The sequence below is a fragment of the Aegilops tauschii genome, chromosome 3 (assembly GCF_002575655.3).
Source record: "Aegilops tauschii subsp. strangulata cultivar AL8/78 chromosome 3, Aet v6.0, whole genome shotgun sequence".
NCBI lineage: Eukaryota > Viridiplantae > Streptophyta > Magnoliopsida > Poales > Poaceae > Aegilops > Aegilops tauschii.
Window position 1 is genome coordinate 136,825,391 of NC_053037.3, and position 20,809 is coordinate 136,846,199.

General features: G+C 46.2%; 1 protein-coding gene across 1 annotated transcript; it reads left to right on the top strand.

Annotated features, from left to right (window-relative positions):
* Positions 1–429: 429 nt before the first annotated feature.
* Positions 430–3,579, top strand: LOC141020954 (uncharacterized). The gene is made up of 10 exons (XM_073495916.1): positions 430–870; positions 1,224–1,385; positions 1,473–1,695; positions 1,767–2,259; positions 2,344–2,537; positions 2,611–2,802; positions 2,878–3,015; positions 3,109–3,221; positions 3,298–3,373; positions 3,438–3,579. The coding sequence occupies exons 1-10, from the start codon at positions 752–754 to the stop codon at positions 3,549–3,551; spliced, it is 1,824 nt and encodes a 607-aa protein (XP_073352017.1). The 5' UTR covers positions 430–751; the 3' UTR covers positions 3,552–3,579.
* The last annotated feature ends 17,230 nt before the right edge of the window (positions 3,580–20,809 follow it).

Sequence of the window (20,809 nt, forward strand, 5' to 3'; positions counted from 1 at the left end):
TAAAAAAATGAGCCTATTTTATTTAGTTAAAAAAATGAGGCCCTCTATGAAAAAAAATGCCGGCCATCTCGCTAACCGACGTGCATGCGTGCATGGGGCCGTCCCACTAACAACGACGCCGCAATCAGCGCTCGGGTGACGTCGTTAGCCGACGCGCATGCAAATTTTCCTTGTACGTCCAGCTCATCTCGCCGCCGCGATCTGCACGTGTTGCCGATGTACGCCGCCCGTTGCCCCACACTCCAAACGGCGCCCGCGCCGGCCTGCCCTGACCTGACCCGTCGCCCTCTATACGCTGCCGGTGCCTCTCCCACCGTCGCCCCACCGTCCAAACGCCGTTGGTGCGCCCGCGCCGGCCTGCGTACCCTGACCCGTCGCCCACTATACGCCGCCGGTGCCTCTCCCACCGTCGCCGTCGTGTAAGTTTTTTTGTCTGTTTTTTTATACGACGAGGCTCATAGCAGTATGATGGTATGTGACAGAAAACTATTTGATGCAGTATGAATATCGACGGTGTGATTCCATGTTCTGTTCAAAAGTGGGTTAGCCTAGTTGATAAACTGTCACCAAGTCAGAAATTCCGGTTTTATGAAACGGATATGCAGGGCATGTTTAGAATACCATCGATACAGATGCGTGATTTTTTGCTTCACTTTTTACTCCAAGGTTACAATCCAAGTAGCAAAATTCATGGTCAAAGAGAGTTCTGAAAGTACTGCTGGAAGTAAAGTCCTTATTTCACTAAGGCCTGATGATGTGTACTCCATATTTGGTTGGAAAAACAATGGAGTGGATGTTTTTGGGTTTCTTAGTTCTGAAGGAGAAAAAGCAACCAAAAAAATACCAGTTAGTTTTGTTAGCAAGAAAAAGGTAAGATCATGATTGATGATCTCATAGAAAAGATTGTGAAGAATAAGAGCACTGACGATGACTTTATTCGGATGACATTTCTAGTTCTCTTAGGAACTATAATTGCACCAGTGTCTCATGAATACGTTCCGAAGAAATACTATGCCTTAGTGCAAAATATTAAGTTGATAAGGAAGTTCAACTGGAATGCATTCACTTCGTGATTCTGTTTGTCGGAGATTGGTAAGCTTCTGCAGGACGGCCATGTTAGGCAGTGGCCCCAGGGGAACCTCGCCCTTTTGCAAGTACGTTGTATTTATTAATTTCAACACTTTTGTTATAAAATGTCATGGAAGAACATGTAATTTAATTAGTTTATGTGTTTTGCAGTACCTATATTGGGAGAAGGTGCAACCAATCACCGGTCCAAAATATGATCCGTTGGCATTGTTGAGCCCGCTGATGAGGAACTGGACGGAAGATATGGCTGTGAGAAGAGACAAATACGACTATGAATATGGTCGTGGTGTTGGGATTGTAATCCGAGTAATCATGTTTTTTTACATTTATGAAATAAAATTAAGTGTGCATATGGTATGTATAATTCTCTTGTTGCATTTGTATATCGATGACAACATTACAGAGGAGTACAGGCTGAAAAAATTTGCAGAAGAAGAAGCTCAAAAAACCAAGAAAGCTAGTAGCAAAAAATCTAACATTACTGGAATGAGGAAAGAGGGCAGTACCTCGGAGGCTTCGAGCCAGAAGCCTACTATGGACCGGATTTTGAGTGAGATGAATGAGCTTCGGAAGGAAATGCTTCGTTTGCCAGAGTTATGCGCACAGGTAACACTTGAGCACGTCACTTTAATGTCCATCACTGAATTGAAGAACTAAGATGAAATGTTTTCTTGCAGAGGATGATTGAGAAACTGAACAAAACCGGCGTCTTCTACAAACCCAGTAACCTGGAAGAAGACGAAGAGAATCTATACGGAGGCATTAATGAGTCTTCAAACGATGGTGGACTTCCGAAAAAAGAGTTTGTATATCAAAAATATGATTTAGACCGGTTCCGCACACCTTCCAAAATGAGTTTGCAAAAGGATGATGACGGCGTTGATGTAACTTCTCGTGGAAACACACCTTTTTACTGCACACCTGAGTACTGGGATAGTTTCAAGGGTGATATGGATGATCCTATCCAAGTACCAGAAGTATTAGATGAAAAAGCTGCCACATCTTTAGGGACGGACGAGATCGCATCGCATGCACCGCTTGGTTCTCAAGGAGTACAAGAGGAAGTGGAGGAGGTTACTGGCAGGCGCAAGCGCAGAGGATCACAACATGTCAAGTCTCCTTATGTGGTCCCTAAACCGAACAAGCGAGCAAAACGTTCTGCGAAAGGAAGTAAGTTTTTTGTGTTTCTAATTGTTCTTGCGTAATAATTATCTATATATTTGCGTTTATAAATATTTGAGTTGTGTGTTACAGAATTGTTCCAAAATGGTGGTGTTAACAAATCTAGTGATGAGTATGATGTGGTGAAAGCGTCCATCAAGTACGTGCGCGCGCATGAGTATTCACAAAAACATGCCAAAACAGAAATTTTCAATGATGGCATGGAAGAAGGTCTCACTGTGCGGAGAGCTTGTCAGATTATTAACCATGAGTGGCTAAGTGGTGACGTAAGTTAATTTCATATATTGTTTTACAATTGATTCAAAAATACTATTGTTAAATCTGACACATTATTTATAGGTAATTAATGCATACTCATCATATTTGGTCGACAAAGTTAATGATGATCGTTTCATGTTGACAACTTGGAGGATACATTGGTTGCTTCACATTAGACCCGGAAAGAAGACCGCCGGTAACGATTATGAAGCAGAGTCGCATAGTAATGAACCCGTGAATAGATGTGAGGACGAGTATTTCAAAAAATCAAAGGTAAGTTTGATTGGTTACACGGTACATACATACGATAGTATGTGCTGATTGTGTTTTATGGTCCTTGTGATGCAGACTTATATTCCTCTAAACAAGGAAAACACTCACTGGGTTACTGTTGTCATGCATAGCGGGAAGAGAGAGTTCCAGGTTCTTGACTCGTTGATGACCGGAAAACTTGACAGTGTTACTAGAGAACTCGTTGAGGACCTGGTAGGTTTAACTTTCAAATGTGCATTTGGTAACATTCATTTTCTTTAGTACACTGAATGACATTCTTTTCCACCATGTTAATTATATCTTTAGAGAAAACAACTAGCAGAAGATATCCAAGAAGCAAATGCAACCGGAATTGTGAATTATCCGGATGTTTCCAATTGGCCTATTCAAACGTATGACATGCCAAAACAACATGATGGGTGAGTTCCTACTTTGACAGAATTTTGGTCCTGTATGTACAGTAGATATTTAATCTTCGTAAATTGTATGTACTAGGAATTCGTGTGGAATATTTCTCCTTCGATGCTTTCAATATTGGGATGGTGACAAATGGACAGGCTTATTTTCACAGGTGCGCAAGTAATGTTTGTACTACGATATACAATGAACGCTGTGCTAACACCACTTTTTTTTAGAGGTCAATTGATGATTCGAGAGAGGTAATCATAGCGCCACTTATCTTTTCGGAAAGAAACAAGCTTGATGAAGTGAAAAACAAAGTTATTCGGATATCAAAGAAGAAGAAATAGATGCGCCACGGAGGAGTTTTGCATGTGATTGGGTGGTACTGGAGGACTATATTTTTCAAACGCTTTGCGCACTTGCTTATAAATTTTATGTAATAGACATATTTATTGATTTTGCCACTATTTTGTTCCGAAAAGATTATACACTTAATTACGTTTTTTATGTCCACATGATATTTTGTTTCATAAATATTATATAATCAGTCTTTATTTTGTTTACATGATTTTTTGTTTCCGAATAGTTATATGCGTACTTACCGTTTGTATGTGTACATGATATTTTGTTGAAGAAATATTTAATACCAACTATTTTTTTAACTAATGTTACGATTACATATATGTAATACGATCTCGTTTATTTTCTGTACACTAAACTATGGTAGCGCATTATTAAAAAAATGCGGCGATTTTGTTTAGAAAAACAAAAAAAATAGTTTACAAAAACAACAATAATGTTTACATTTACATATATGTAATCGTGTCGTCGTTAAGTTTTGTACAGTAAACTATGGCAGCACACTGCGTGTTATTTTGTTAGCAAAAAGTTGGTTTACAGCACACTGGGTGTTAGTTTAGTTTAGAAAAGCTAAAAAAATATTTTAGGTAAAAAAGTTGCCCGCCCGTCCACAACGTGTCTTAGTAAGCCCGTCGTTATCAAGCCCACCGGGCGACTACGACAAGCGTTTCAGAACACGCCGTGTAAACTAGGCCCAACAGGGCAGCATCGACGGGGTAGTAACCAGAGGAGTTCAATGTGCCGACGGGAGCTGAGTATATAAGCTGGTCGCCGTCCCATTCGGCCGGCGAGGTGGGACTAAACTTGCGTCGGCCGCGGGGCGACGTGGAGACAGCCAGACGCGACGTGGGCCGGCCCAAAAAGGCCATGGACGGCGCGGACTTCTCGACGGCTCGACGCGCCGTGGGCCGGCCCAGTTAACCCCCGCTGAGACGACGCGCCAGGGAAACTAACGCTAGTTTAGTCCCACCTCGCCGGCCGAAGGCGACGACGACCAGTTTATATACCCAGCTCCCATCGGCACATTGAACTCCTCTGGTCTACTACCCGGTCGATGTACCCCGTCGATGCTGCCCTGTTGGGCCTGCTTTCCACGGCGTGCTCTGAAACGCCTGTTGTAGTCGCCTGGTGGGCTTAGTAAGACACGCTGTGAAGACGGGCGGGCATTTTTTTTTCCTTTTTTTCTTTTTCAACAATAATTCGCAGAGTACTCTTATTTTAATATATTTGACAGCCGACGAAACTATAGTAAATACATGCAGAATTCATAATATAAACAATGAATAGTGAATATTTATATCAACAATAATGATGTCTCAACATAACAATTGTCACCACAGTAATTTTATTGTAGTGGACAGAAAATAACAAGTCTCAAATAACAACGGTCTGTAGGCAATAATCTTGTTTCACACATATAAAATACTCAACACGAACATAAATTTAACAAATGTTTTTCATATAAATGGAATAGGTAAAACACTTGCATCGTCTTCACTTGAGTCTTCAAGCCCAGTTGTTGCATAGAATAAATAAAAAAATTGTGAGAATCAATGTACGGTAGATGAATCAACGAAACTAACATAAACAAAGCAAAAAGACATACAGTTACATATAAATGGATGCAGTAAAACAGATGCACCATCCTCACTTCTGTCTTCAAGCCCAGTTGCTGCATAGAATAAACTATGAGAATCAATGTACCGTAAATGAAACAACAAAACTAACATAAACAAAGAATAGACATACTCTTCATTTTTGCAGCATGTGCTCCTGTTATGACCTGTGTCGCTGCATATGCTACATTTTCGTCCAGATTTCTCGTCAAATGCTTTAGGCCTCTCATTTTTTGTCACATCTGGGCCACCCTTACCGCGACCTCTATTGTTCTGCTTAGGTGCGCCCTTCGTCGAAACCTTTACTGGATCACGAACCAGAATATGATCTCGGTTAGGTTCAAATGGATTATTGTTCACGAACCTTCGCTGACTATCATCTTCATTTCCCTGAATGTCCTTATTCGCTATAATATCATCCAGAGCTGCCGTCAACTTGTCGAATAAGAAAGGATTACTGCATGCGACATGACATGCTTCTGAAGATTTGATGGTCAACTCACTATATCTAGCTCTGTCCTCACCACTCGACCAACCCCACGCAAACAGATCGCTGGTGCGCTTCAGGGGCAGTCCAGCTCGTGCTTTTTTTGAGAATCTTCGCAGGACACAACACTTGGGTATCACAGGTAAGTTCAGTGCATTCAAAACATGAAGAATATGCTTGCAAGGCAGCCCTTTGCGAGTCATACTTCGGCAACTACACTTTATAGTTTCTGCCGAGTTACCTGGCGTATAGTCCACATTAAATCTGTGATCCCTGTTATTCTTCCACGCAACCACAAATCTCTGACTATCGGTCCCTGTCAGTCTATCAATTACCTCAAGCTCCTGTACCTTCTTCATATCTTGTTGCAACATATAAAAGTTTGCCTGCGTGAATGCTTTCGCAGCATACGACTCAATGGCCTGACACTCAGTCACTGTTACTGGAAGAGTCTGTGAGGCCGTGTAGTCATCATAAGCTTCATTCTCACGGAGGCGAACAATACAATTCTCGTAGTGTACAATCATGTCAACGATCGTCATACCATAGTCAAGATGAAGGTGCAGGATGGAGTTCAGACTCTCACTCCTCTGATTACAGCGCATACCAAGGAAAAACCCACCAGACAAATATGATGCAGCCCAAAGCCTCCTCTTCCTGTACATCCTATGGAGCCATGTTTTCGTTCTCTCCGTCTGCCATTTGCGCACAAACGCGGCCCATCTCTCCTCAAAAACCTTATGTGTAGTGGCATAGTACAATAATGCCCTGAACTCCTTCAATGACTTGTGGTTGAGGTGTTTCTGCATATTCTTTTCAATATGCCATGAACATAGATGATGCCACACGTCAGAAAGCACCTTCCTGATCGCCCTTATCATCGCTGCATCTCCATCGCTTGTTCGCCGAGCTGGGCAATTTTTTTCCCAACTCGTCGTTCTTTTAACCTTTGATCACTGACAGTACTTCCCGACCGCTCCGCTTCGGCATATGTCTTTGCAAGAATGCGCTCATAGTTGCCTCTCGGTGGAGACTTTGGTGGTTTTGTCAGGGCAGCCAGAGTGCGCTTTGCTTTCACCGGATCTACCTTCTCCTCTGGAGGTGGATGTTTCTTTGCTTTCACCCCTTCAAAGAAGTTTGTCACTTCGGCTCGCACGATCTTCCTGGTTTCCTCCTCGGTCCTCTCGTATGGTAACTTCTCTGGAGTCTTCAGAGAAGGACCGAATCTATATTGCCTCTCGCCTCTGGCAGCTGTACTGCTAGACGCCGGCAGAGCAAACAGAGCGGCTGCGGCTATCTTCTTTCCTTGCTTACGAGGCGGAGGAGAAGGACTACGACGCGCCGGAGCAGCCGCAGCGGCGGCGGGTCTCTTCCGCCCTTGCTGACGAGGCGGAGAAGGAGGAGGTTGGCTGCTCTGGCGCGCCGGCATAGGCGGAGAAGGAGGCGGAGTGCCGCCACGCGCCGGAGAAGGAGGCTGAGTGCCCTGATCACTCGCCGGAGGAGGAGGCGGAGGAGAAGGCGGAGTGCCGCCACGCGCCGGAGAAGGAGGCTGAGTGCCCTAATCACTCGCCGGAGGAGGAGGCGGAGTGCCCTTACTCGCCGGAGCCGTCCAGTTCGGAAGGTTGATGAGCTCCTTCCGCCATAGGCACGGAGTCTTCAGAGCTAAACCCAGCCGAGTCTCCCCTTCACCGGTAGGGTGGTCAAGCTGGAGTTCCTCAAATCCCTCCGTTATTTCATCCACCATCACCCTAGCATATCCTTCTGGAATCGGTCGGCAGTGGTAGGTTGCACCGGGTTCAGGAGGTAAAACAGAGCCAACAGCCGCCTTGACTTTGAAGTTCTGCCATTGCGCCATAAGGTGGCAATGTTGAGACTCCGTGATAGCATCCACGGGGTAGCTAGCAGGAGCCGTCAAGACATGCTCCAGCTGAAGCAGCTCGGTGGAAGCCACGCTGCTTCTCCGCTGAGATGGCGGGGTAGCTTCGGGGGTAGTTTCGGCATGTCGATTGCTGTCTCGTTCCTCTAGCGCTTGAACCCTTTCGTGCAGCTTCTGAATTTGGGTCTGCTCCATTTTTTTCCTCCTCTCCTGGCTTTTGTAACCGTCTGCGTCCGGAAAACCAGCCTTCCACGGAACGGAGCCTGGCGTGCCTCGTGTCCGTCCAGGGTGCTCAGGATCCCCGAGGGCCATTGTGAGCTCGTCGTTCTCTCTGTCTGGAACGAACGTCCCTTCCTGCGCTGCATCGATATATTGCAGAATCTTCTTGACTGGTATTCTCAAAAGCTCGTTCGTCCAAACGCACCTCCCTGATACAGGGTCCAAGGTTCCGCCAGCCCCGAAGAACCAAGTCTGGCAACGGTCTGTCCAGTTCATTGTCTGTGGTTCGATCCCTTTTTCAAGCAGATCATTCTCAGCCTTGGCCCACTTAGGCCGGGCTTTGAGGTAGCCTCCTGACCCCGTGCGATGGTGAAGCTTCTTCTTCGCAACATTCTTCTTATTTGTCGCTGACATCTTCTTACTCTTTTCCGATGTCTTGTGGGCCACAAATGCGGGCCAGTGATCTCTGATCTTCTCATACCGGCCGATGAATTCTGGTGTCTCTTCTTTGTCGACAAACGTTTTCAGCTCATTCTTCCACCTCCTGAATAGGTCTGCCATCTTCTTAAGAGCATGAGACTTGATTAATTGCTCTTTAACTGGCTTCTCCGGATCCTCCTCTGGCGGTAGGGTGAAATTTGCCTTCAGTTCAGTCCAAAGATCATCTTTCTGTATATCATTGACATAAGACACCTCAGGGTCTTCCTTCTTAGGCTTATACCATTGGTGGATGCTGATCGGGATCTTGTCCCTAACTAGAACCCTGCACTGAGCAGCAAATGCATCCTTTGTCCGGATGGGTTCAATCGGTTGGCCGTCGCGCGCGATTGCTGTGATCTCAAACCTTTCATCCGAGCGCAACTTTCTCTTCGGGCCTCGTCTCTTTACCGCAGTTGTGCTCGATCCGGAGGGCTAGAAAAAAGAAGAAAGACAAGTGTTAATTAATATGTGTACATACCAAAACAATGAATGCATCAATTAGCTAGTCAGCACAGGCTTAACTAATATATTTACCTGGCCGGACTCTGTTCGGTCACCGGAGCCGTCACCACGGGCTCCTTCTTGCACCAGCATTGGGTCACCGGAGCCATCATAATCATGTCTTTCTTCCTCCACTCTTCGATCACCGTAGCCTGCTTCTTCACCCTGTTCTTCCAGACCATCATTGTCGTTAAGATACGACAAGATATCACCTCCGGCTAAGATTATGTCCCCCAACACCTCTTCTGCTTGCTCGTCTCGTCCGTGCTCCATTGTTTCTGCAAATATTACAACATGGCAATTATTACACAAACATGACAACAGGTGGTTAGTGCAAACGTAGACCTAGCTTATTCCGGGTTTGGGGTGGCCTCGGCAACGCTTCAAGGGTAGGGGCGCAGCGGGAGGGGGTAGGAGACCGACATCGTTTTTTTCTAGGGTTTGGGTGTCCTCGAGAGTTTTGGTCGAGCGAGAGGGCCGGGGGGTGCTCCCGTGGTATAAGTTATCACGGTCGAGAGGGGGTATAAATATCGACCGTCCATCATGTCGAAGTTATCTGGGAGGGAGTTATATATATCGACAACGACGACATACATACATGGGAAAATAATGTTATCGGGGAGGGGGTATATCGACCCCCCCCCATGTGTTGAAGTTATCGGGAGGGGGTTATATCGACAACGACAATGAACGTACATGGGAAAATAATATTATCGGGGAGGGGGTATATCGACCCCCCCTCGTGTTGAAGTTATCGGGAGAGGGGTATATCGACGACGACAGACCCGATAAAACATAAGAAAACGAAGAAGAAACAAAAACAGGAGAAGAAGAAAAGGAATAGAGGAGAAGATCGAAGAAAAAAAAGAAGAAAAAAAAGAGGAGAAGAAGAAAGGAATAGAGAAGAGAAGAAGAAAAAATAGAAAAAATTCTATTTTTTCTTCTTCTCTCCTCTATTCCTTTCTTCTTCTCCTCTTCTTTTTCTTCTTTTTTCCTCTTCTTATTTATTTCTCCTCTTCTTCCTCTCCTCTTCTTCTCCTTTCTTCCTCTTCTTATTTTCCTTTTTCCTCTCATTCATAAAAAAATGTTCAAATAGAAAATTTTGAAAAAAGTAAAGGTTTTGCCTAATGCATTGTTCATATGAATATACAAACATTTGCATATTCTAAAATAATTAATATCACCAAAAAAATCTATGAACAGAAAAAAAATCCTAACTTTTCTAAAAATCTATCTTTTGCATATATACATGAACATATACACAGAGAACATATATACATGAACATACATATATTGTTGGGAATCGTAGCATAATTTTAAAATTTTCCTACGCTCACCAAGATGCATCTATGGAGTATACTAGCAACGAGGGGAAAGGAGTGCATCTACATACCCTTGTAGATCGCGAGCGGAAGCGTTCCAATGAACGTGGATGACGGAGTCGTACTCGCCGTGATCCAAATCACCGATGACCGAGTGCCGAACGGACGGCACCTCCGCGTTCAACACACGTATGGTGCAGCGACGTCTCCTCCTTCTTGATCCAGCAAGGGGGAAGGAGAGGTTGATGGAGATCCAGCAGCACGACGGCGTGGTGGTGGATGTAGCGGGATGCCGGCAGGGCTTCGCCGAGCTTCTACGAGAGAGAGAGGTGTAGCAGGGGAGGAGGGAGGCGCCCAAGGCTGAGATGTTGCTGCCCTCCCCCCCTTTATATAGGCCCCCTGGGAGGGGGGGCGCCGGCCAAACCTATCTAGGGTGGGGGGCGGCGGCCAAGGGGGTGCCTTGCCCCCCAAGGCAAGTGGGAAGCCCCCCTACCCTAGGGTTTCCAACCCTAGGCGCATGGGGGGAGGCCCATGGAGGGGCGCCCAGCCCAGTAGGGGCTGGTTCCCTTCCCACTTCATCCCACGGGGCCCTCCGGGATAGGTGGGCCCACCCGGTGGACCCCCGGGACCCTTCCGGTGGTCCCGGTACAATACCGGTAACCCCCGAAACTTTCCCGGTGGCCGAAACTTGACTTCCTATATATAATTCTTCACCTCCGGACCATTCCGGAACTCCTCGTGACGTCCGGGATCTCATCCGGGACTCCGAACAAATTTCGGGTTTCCCCATACACATATCTCTACAACCCTAGTGTCACCGAACCTTAAGTGTGTAGACCCTACGGGTTCGGGAGACATGCAGACATGACCGAGACGCCTCTCCGGTCAATAACCAACAGCGGGATCTGGATACCCATGTTGGCTCCCACATGTTCCACGATGATCTCATCGGATGAACCACGATGTCGAGGATTCAATCAATCCCGTATACAATTCCCTTTGTCAATCGGTATGTTACTTGCCCGAGATTCGATCGTCGGTATCCCAATACCTTGTTCAATCTCGTTACCGGCAAGTCTCTTTACTCGTACCGCAATGCATGATCCCATGACTAACGCCTTAGTCACATAGAGCTCATTATGATGATGCATTACCGAGTGGGCCCAGAGATACCTCTCCGTCACACGGAGTGACAAATCCCAGTCTCGATCCGTGCCAACCCAACAGACACTTTCGGAGATACCCGTAGTGCACCTTTATAGTCACCCAGTTACGTTGTGACGTTTGGCACACCCAAAGCACTCTTACGGTATCCGGGAGTTGCACGATCTCATGGTCTAAGGAAAAGATGCTTGACATTGGAAAAGCTCTAGCAAACGAAACTACACGATCTTTTATGCTATGCTTAGGATTGGGTCTTGTCAATCACATCATTCTCCTAATGATGTGATCCCGTTATCAACGACATCCAATGTCCATAGTCAGGAAACCATGACTATCTATTGATCAACGAGCTAGTCAACTAGAGGCTTACTAGGGACACGTTGTGGTCTATGTATTCACACATGTATTACGATTTCCGGACAATACAATTATAGCATGAACAATAGACAATTACCATGAACAAAGAAATATAATAATAACCATTTATTATTGCCTCTAGGGCATATTTCCAACAGTCTCCCACTTGCACTAGAGTCAATAATCTAGTTACATTGTGATGAATCGAACACCCATTGCGTCCTGGTGTTGATCATGTTTTGCCCTAGGGAGAGGTTTAGTCAACGGATCTGCTACATTCAGGTCCATATGTACTTTACAAATATCTATGTCTCCATTTTGAACACTTTCACGAATGGAGTTGAAGCGACGCTTGATATGCCTGGTCTTCCTGTGAAACCTGGGCTCCTTCGCAAGGGCAATAGCTCCAGTGTTGTCACAGAAGAGAGTCATCGGGCCTGACGCATTGGGAATCACCCCTAGGTCGGTAATGAACTCCTTCATCCAGACTGCTTCCTGTGCTGCCTCCGAGGCTGCCATGTACTCCGCTTCACATGTAGATCCCGCCACGACGCTTTGCTTGCAACTGCACCAGCTTACTGCTCCTCCATTCAAAATATACACGTATCCGGTCTGTGACTTTGAGTCATCCAGATCTGTGTCGAAGCTAGCGTCGACGTAACCCTTTACGACGAGCTCTTCGTCACTTCCATAAACGAGAAACATATCCTTAGTCCTTTTCAGGTACTTCAGGATATTCTTGACCGCTGTCCAGTGTTCCATGCCGGGATTACTCTGGTACCTTCCTACCAAACTTACGGCAAGGTTTACATCAGGTCTGGTACCCAGCATGGCATACATAATAGACCCTATGGCCGAGGCATAGGGGATGACACTCATCTTTTCTATATCTTCTGCCGTGGTCGGGCATTGAGCCGTGCTCAATTGCACACCTTGCAATACAGGCAAGAACCCCTTCTTGGACTGATCCATATTGAACTTCTTCAATATCTTGTCAAGGTATGTACTCTGTGAAAGACCAATGAGGCGTCTTGATCTATCTCTATAGATCTTGATGCCTAATATATAAGCAGCTTCTCCAAGGTCCTTCATTGAAAAACACTTATTCAAATAGGCCTTTATACTTTCCAAGAATTCTATATCATTTCCCATCAATAGTATGTCATCCACATATAATAAGAGAAATGCTACAGAGCTCCCACTCACTTTCTTGTAAACACAGGCTTCTCCATAAGTCTGTGTAAACCCAAACGCTTTGATCATCTCATCAAAGCGAATGTTCCAACTCCGAGATGATTGCACCAGCCCATAGATTGAGCGCTGGAGCTTGCATACTTTGTTAGCATTCTTAGGATCGACAAAACCTTCCGGCTCCATCATATACAACTCTTCCTTAAGGAAGCCATTAAGGAATGCCGTTTTGACGTCCATCTGCCATATCTCATAATCATAGTATGCGGCAATTGCTAACATGATTAGGACTGACTTCAGCTTCGCTACGGGTGAGAAAGTCTCATCGTAGTCAACCCCTTGAACTTGTCGATAACCCTTAGCGCCAAGTCGAGCCTTATAGATGGTCACATTACCATCCGCGTCTGTCTTCTTCTTAAAGATCCACTTGTTTTCTATGGCTCGCCGATCATCGGGCAAGTCAGTCAAAGTCCATACTTCGTTTTCATACATGGATCCTATCTCGGATTTCATGGCTTCTAGCCATTTGTCCGAATCCGGGCCCGCCATCGCTTCTTCATAGTTCGAAGGTTCACCGTTGTCTAACAACATGATTTCTAGGACAGGGTTGCCGTACCACTCTGGTGCGGAACGTGTCCTTGTGGACCTACGAAGTTCAGTAGTAACTTGATCCGAAGCTTCATGATCATCATCATTAACTTCCTCCCCAGTCGGTGCAGGCACCACAGGAACATTTTCCCGCGCTGCGCTACTTTTCTGTTCGGAAGGGGTGACTATCACCTCATCAAGTTCCACTTTCCTCCCACTCAATTCTTTCGAGAGAAACTCCTTCTAAGAAAGGACCCGTTCTTGGCAACGAAGATCTTGCCTTCGGATCTGAGGTAGAAGGTATACCCAATAGTTTCCTTGGGGTATCCTATGAAGACGCATTTTTCCGACTTGGGTTCGAGCTTTTCAGGTTGAAGTTTCTTGACATAAGCATCGCATCCCCAAACTTTTAGAAACGACAGCTTAGGTTTCTTCCCAAACCATAATTCATACGGTGTCGTCTCAACGGATTTCGACGGAGCCCTATTTAAAGTGAATGCGGCAGTCTCTAAAGCATAGCCCCAAAATGAGAGCGGTAAATCGGTAAGAGACATCATAGATCGCACCATATCCAATAGAGTGCGATTACGACGTTCGGACACACCGTTTCTCTGAGGTGTTCCAGGCGGCGTGAGTTGTGAAACTATTCCACATTTCCTGAAGTGTGCACCAAACTCGTGACTTAAATATTCTCCACCACGATCTGATCGTAAGAATTTTATTTTCCTGTCACGTTGATTCTCAACCTCACTCTGAAATTCCTTGAACCTTTCAAAGGTTTCAGACTTGTGTTTCATTAGGTAGACATACCCATATCTACTTAAGTCATCAGTGAGAGTGAGAACATAACGATATCCTCCGCGAGCCTCAACACTCGTTGGACCGCACACATCGGTATGTATGATTTCCAATAAGTTGGTTGCTCCCTCCATTGTTCCGGAGAACGGAGTCTTGGTCATCTTACCCATGAGGCATGGTTTGCACGTGTCAAATGATTCGTAATCAAGAGACTCCAAAAGTCCATCTGCATGGAGCTTCTTCATGCGCTTGACACCAATGTGACCAAGGCGGCAGTGCCACAAGTATGTGGGACTATCGTTATCAACTTTACATCTTTTGGTATTCACACTATGAATATGTGTAACATCACGTTCGAGATTCATCAAGAATAAACCATTGACCAGCGAGGCATGACCATAAAACATATCTCTCAAATAAATAGAACAACCATTATTCTCGGACTTAAATGAGTAGCCTTCTCGAATTAAACGAGATCCAGATACAATGTTCATGCTCAAAGCTGGCACTAAATAACAATTATTAAGGTTTAAAACTAATCCCGTAGGTAGATGCAGAGGTAGCGTGCCGACGGCGATCACATCGACCTTGGAACCATTCCCGACGCGCATCGTCACCTCGTCCTTCGCCAGTCTCCGTTTATTCCGTAGTTCCTGTTTTGAGTTACAAATATGAGCAACCGCACCGGTATCAAATACCCAGGAGCTACTACGAGTACTGGTAAGGTACACATCAATTACATGTATATCACATATACCTTTGGTGTTGCCGGCCTTCTTGTCCGCTAAGTATTTGGGGCAGTTTCGCTTCCAGTGACCACTTCCCTTGCAATAAAAACACTCAGTCTCAGGCTTGGGTCCATTCCTTAGCTTCTTCCCGGCAACTGACTTACCGGGCGCGGCAACTACCTTGCCGTCCTTCTTGAAGTTCTTCTTACCCTTGCCCTTCTTGAACTTAGTGGTTTTATTCACCATCAACACTTGATGTTCTTTTCTAATCTCCACCTCCGCTGATTTCAGCATTGAATATATCTCAGGAATGGTCTTTTCCATCCCCTGCATATTGAAGTTCATCACAAAGCTCTTGTAGCTTGGTGGAAGCGACTGGAGGATTCTGTCAATGACCGCGTCATCCGGGAGATTAACTCCCAGCTGAGTCAAGCGGTTGTGCAACCCAGACATTCTGAGTATGTGCTCACTTATAGAACTATTTTCCTCCATTTTACAGCTGAAGAACTTGTCGAAGACTTCATATCTCTCGACCCGGGCATGAGCTTGGAAAACTAATTTCAGCTCCTCGAACATCTCATATGCTCCATGTTTCTCAAAACGCTTTTGGAGACCCGGTTCTAAGCTGTAAAGCATGCCGCACTGAACGAGGGAGTAATCATTAGCATGCTGCTGCCAAGCGTTCATAACGTCTTGGTTCTCTGGGATTGGTGCATCACCTAGCGGTGCTTCTAAGACATAATCTTTCTTGGCTACTATGAGGATGATCCTCAGGTTCCGGACCCAGTCCGTATAGTTGCTGCCATCATCTTTCAGCTTGGTTTTCTCTAGGAACGCGTTGAAATTAAGGACAACGTTGGCCATTTGATCTACAAGACATAGTGTAAAGATTTTAGACTAAGTTCATGATAATTAAGTTCATCTAATCAAATTACTCAATGAACTCCCACTCAGATAGACATCCCTCTAGTCATCTAAGTGAAACATGATCCGAGTTAACTAGGCCGTGTCCGATCATCACCTGAGACGGACTAGTCAAGATCGGTGAACATCTCCATGTTGATCGTATCTTCTATACGACTCATGCTCGACCTTTCGGTCCTCCGTGTTCCGAGGCCATGTCTGTACATGCTAGGCTCGTCAAGTCAACCTAAGTGTATTGCGTGTGTTCCGAGGCCATGTCTGTACATGCTAGGCTCGTCAACACCCGTTGTATTCGAACGTTAGAATCTATCACACCCGATCATCACGTGGTGCTTCGAAACAACGAACCTTCGCAACGGTGCACAGTTAGGGTGAACACTTTCTTGAAATTATCATAAGGGATCATCTTACTTACTACCGTCGTTCTAAGCAAATAAGATGCAAAAACATGATAAACATCACACGCAATCAAATAGTGACATGATATGGCCAATATCATCATGCTCCTTTGATCTCCATCTTCGGGGCACCATGATCATCTTCGTCACCGGCATGACACCATGATCTCCATCATCATGATCTCCATCATTGTGTCTTCATGAAGTCGTCACGCCAACGATTACTTCTACTTCTATGGCTAACGTGTTTAGCAACAAAGTAAAGTAATTTACAAGGCGTTATTCAATGACACGCAGGTCATACAAAATAATAAAGACAACTCCTATGGCTCCTGCCGGTTGTCATACTCATCGACATGCAAGTCGTGATTCCTATTACAAGAATATGATCAATCTCATACATCACATATATCATTCATCACATCTTCTGGCCATATCACATCACATAACACATGCAGCAAAAACAAGTTAGACGTCCTCTAATTGTTGTTGCAAGTTTTTACGTGGTTTGTAGGTTTCTAGCAAGAACGTTTCTTACCTACGTCTGACCACAACGTGATTTGCCAATTTCTATTTCCCTTCATAAGGACCCTTTTCATCGAATCCGTTCCGACTAAAGTAGGAGAGACAGACACCCGCTCGCCACCTTATGCAACTAGTGCATGTCAGTCGGTGGAACCTGTCTCACGTAAGCGTACGTGTAAGGTCGGTCCGGGCCGCTTCATCCTACAATGCCGCCGAAACAAGAAACGACTAGTAGCGGCAAGAAGAATTGGCAACATCAATGCCCACAACTTCTTTGTGTTCTACTCGTGCATAGTAACTACGCATAGGCCTGGCTCATGATGCCACTGTTGGGAATCGTAGCATAATTTTCAAATTTTCCTACGCTCACCAAGATGCATCTATGGAGTATACTAGCAACGAGGGGAAAGGAGTGCATCTACATACCCTTGTAGATCGCGAGCGGAAGCGTTCCAATGAACGTGGATGACGGAGTCGTACTCGCCGTGATCCAAATCACCGATGACCGAGTGCCGAACGGACGGCACCTCCGCGTTCAACACACGTACGGTGCAGCGATGTCTCCTCCTTCTTGATCCAGCAAGGGGGAAGGAGAGGTTGATGGAGATCCAGCAGCACGACGGCGTGGTGGTGGATGTAGCGGGATGCCGGCAGGGCTTCGCCGAGCTTCTACGAGAGAGAGAGGTGTAGCAGGGGAGGAGGGAGGCGCCCAAGGCTGAGATGTTGCTGCCCTCCCTCCCCCCTTTATATAGTCCCCCTGGGAGGGGGGGGCGCCGGCCAAACCCATCTAGGGTGGGGGGCGGCGGCCAAGGGGGTGCCTTGCCCCCCAAGGCAAGTGGGAAGCCCCCCCACCCTAGGCTTTCCAACCCTAGGCGCATGGGGGGAGGCCCATGGGGGCGCGCCCAGCCCACTAGGGGCTGGTTCCCTTCCCACTTCAGCCCACGGGGCCCTCCGGGATAGGTGGCCCCACCCGGTGGACCCCCGGGACCCTTCCGGTGGTCCCGGTACAATACCGGTAACCCCCGAAACTTTCCCGGTGGCCGAAACTTGACTTCCTATATATAATTCTTCACCTCCGGACCATTCCGGAACTCCTCGTGACGTCCGGGATCTCATCCGGGACTCCGAACAACTTTCGGGTTTCCCCATACACATATCTCTACAACCCTAGCGTCACCGAACCTTAAGTGTGTAGACCCTACGGGTTCGGGAGACATGCAGACATGACCGAGACGCCTCTCCGGTCAATAACCAACAGCGGGATCTGGATACCCATGTTGGCTCCCACATGTTCCACGATGATCTCATCGGATGAACCACGATGTCGAGGATTCAATCAATCCCGTATACAATTCCCTTTGTCAATCGGTATGTTACTTGCCCGAGATTCGATCGTCGGTATCCCAATACCTTGTTCAATCTCGTTACCGGCAAGTCTCTTTACTCGTACCGCAATGCATGATCCCGTGACTAACGCCTTAGTCACATAGAGCTCATTATGATGATGCATTACCGAGTGAGCCCAGAGATACCTCTCCGTCACACGGAGTGACAAATCCCAGTCTCGATCCGTGCCAACCCAACAGACACTTTCGGAGATATCCGTAGTGCACCTTTATAGTCACCCAGTTACGTTGTGACGTTTGGCACGCCCAAAGCACTCTTACGGTATCCGGGAGTTGCACGATCTCATGGTCTAAGGAAAAGATGCTTGACATTGGAAAAGCTCTAGCAAACGAAACTACACGATCTTTTATGCTATGCTTAGGATTGGGTCTTGTCCATCACATAATTCTCCTAATGATGTGATCCCGTTATCAACGACATCCAATGTCCATAGTCAGGAAACCATGACTATGTATTGATCAACGAGCTAGTCAACTAGAGGCTTACTAGGGACACGTTGTGGTCTATGTATTCACACATGTATTACGATTTCCGGACAATACAATTATAGCATGAACAATAGACAATTACCATGAACAAAGAAATATAATAATAACCATTTATTATTGCCTCTAGGGCATATTTCCAACATATATATACACAGAGAACATATATACATGAACATACATATATACATTTTTATAAAAATGCAATAAAAAGACAGGGAGAAAGGGGGCAGTGCCGGCCCTGACCAAGGCGACGGCGGCGCGTCGGGGCAGGGGCAGAGGCGACGGCGGCGTGGTCGGGGTAGGGGCAGAGGCGTCGACGGCGAAGGGCGGGGCAGGGCGACGGCGACGACGGGGACGGGCCGGGGCGGCGCGCGTCGGGGCAGGGGCGCGGCTGACGGCGAGGGCGCGGGCAACGGCGACGGCGACGACGGGCACGGGCAACGGCGACGGCGACGGCGGGGGCGGCGGGCGGCGTCGGGGCAGCCTGGCGGCGTCGGGGCGGCGGGCGGCATCGGGGTAGCCTGGCGGCGTCGGCGTCGTCGGGGCAAACTACAGATGAACTCTGAAAAATTTCCTAAGTGTTTGCTTATATAGCAAAGCCTTTAGTCCCGGTTGGTGCCACCAACCGGGACTAATGCCCTCTTTTCAGCAGCGCAAAGGGCGGGAAGCGGCGGCCTTTGGTCCCGGTTGGTGGCACCAACCGGGACTAAAGGTGGGGCATTGGTCCCGGTTGGTGCCACGAACCGGTACCAATGCACCCCTTTAGTCCCGGTTGGTGGCACCAACCGGGACCAAAGGCCTCTTGCTGCCCGCGTCGCGGCCAAAAGTTTAGTCCCACCTTGCTAGCCGAGGGGCGCCCGCACCAGTTTAAAAGCCCCGGCGCGACTGCTGTCTCGAACTCCTCTCTATAGCAGGCTTCTGGGCCTAACTTTGGCGTGCTGCCCGTTGAGCCCTCTAGCCCTTCTGGGCCTGTATTTGCAAACCCGAGGGTTGGAAGGCCCAGCGGGCAGCGCCCCAACAATTGTTTTTGCTGTATTTAGTTTTTTTTCTTTTTTTCTTTTTTGCTTTATTTATTTTGTTTTGTTTCTACTTACAACAAAAAAATTATTTATTTTATTTTATTTTGTTTCTAATTACTTATTTATTTTACTTTATGATAATTCTTTTTGCTATTAAAGTTTCTATCAAAAAAAGTTCTTTATGAAAATTCTTTTTGCTGTATTTAGTTTTTTTGTTTTCTTTTTTGCTTTATTTATTTTGTTTTTTTCTACTTACAACAAAAAACTTATTTATTTTATTTTATTTTGTTTCTAATTACTTATTTATTTTACTTTATGATAATTCTTTTTGCTATTAAAGTTTCTATCAAAAAAAGTTCTTTATGAAAATTCTTTTTGCTTTTAATGATTTTGAACAGAAAATACTTCGATAATTTTAGTTGCATCAATTTTATATGATTTTAGTTTCAATAATACTAGAGGTTTCTTATAATGTTTTGAACAGAAAATACTTTGTTAATTTTAGTTTCATAAATTTTATAAAGTTTATTTTATTTTGTCGTAACACAAGAAGTCCGGAGTTGTAATAAGTTATTAAAAATAAAAAAGAGGCGCAATGCTCGTTGATTTACTTCAAGCCTTTCGGAATAGTGTAGACTGCACTGCACATAGCTCCATGCAGTCTACCTTATTCCTCAAGGCTTGAAGCTAAGCAACGTGAGCATTGCGCCTCTTCTTCATCGTCTCTACACTCAGGGCTTATAAACCGCTCCTAGTGCCTCTCAGCTAGCGAGGTGGGACTAAAACCTGCTTAGTAAGAAACTCTAGTACCGGTTCGTGCCACGAACCGGTACTAAAGGTGCTCGTGGGGCCACAGCCTCATTAGTACCGGTTCGTGGCACCAACCGGGACCAAAGGGTGGAATTGGTCCCGGTTCGTGCCACCAACCGGGACCAATGGCCTTGCACAGCGGCGTGGTGGTGGGAGTTTAGTCCCACCTCGCTAGCTGAGAGAGAGCCGCACCTGTTTATAAGGTGCGGTGCGCCTGAGCTGTCGAGCTCCTCTCTAAAGTAGGCTTACGGGCCTAACCTCTCTGTACATGACTGTGGGCCTACTGGGCCTTCTGCGGGCCTGAATCCTGGCCCATGGATGGGTTTCTAATCCTATTCAGGCCGTGG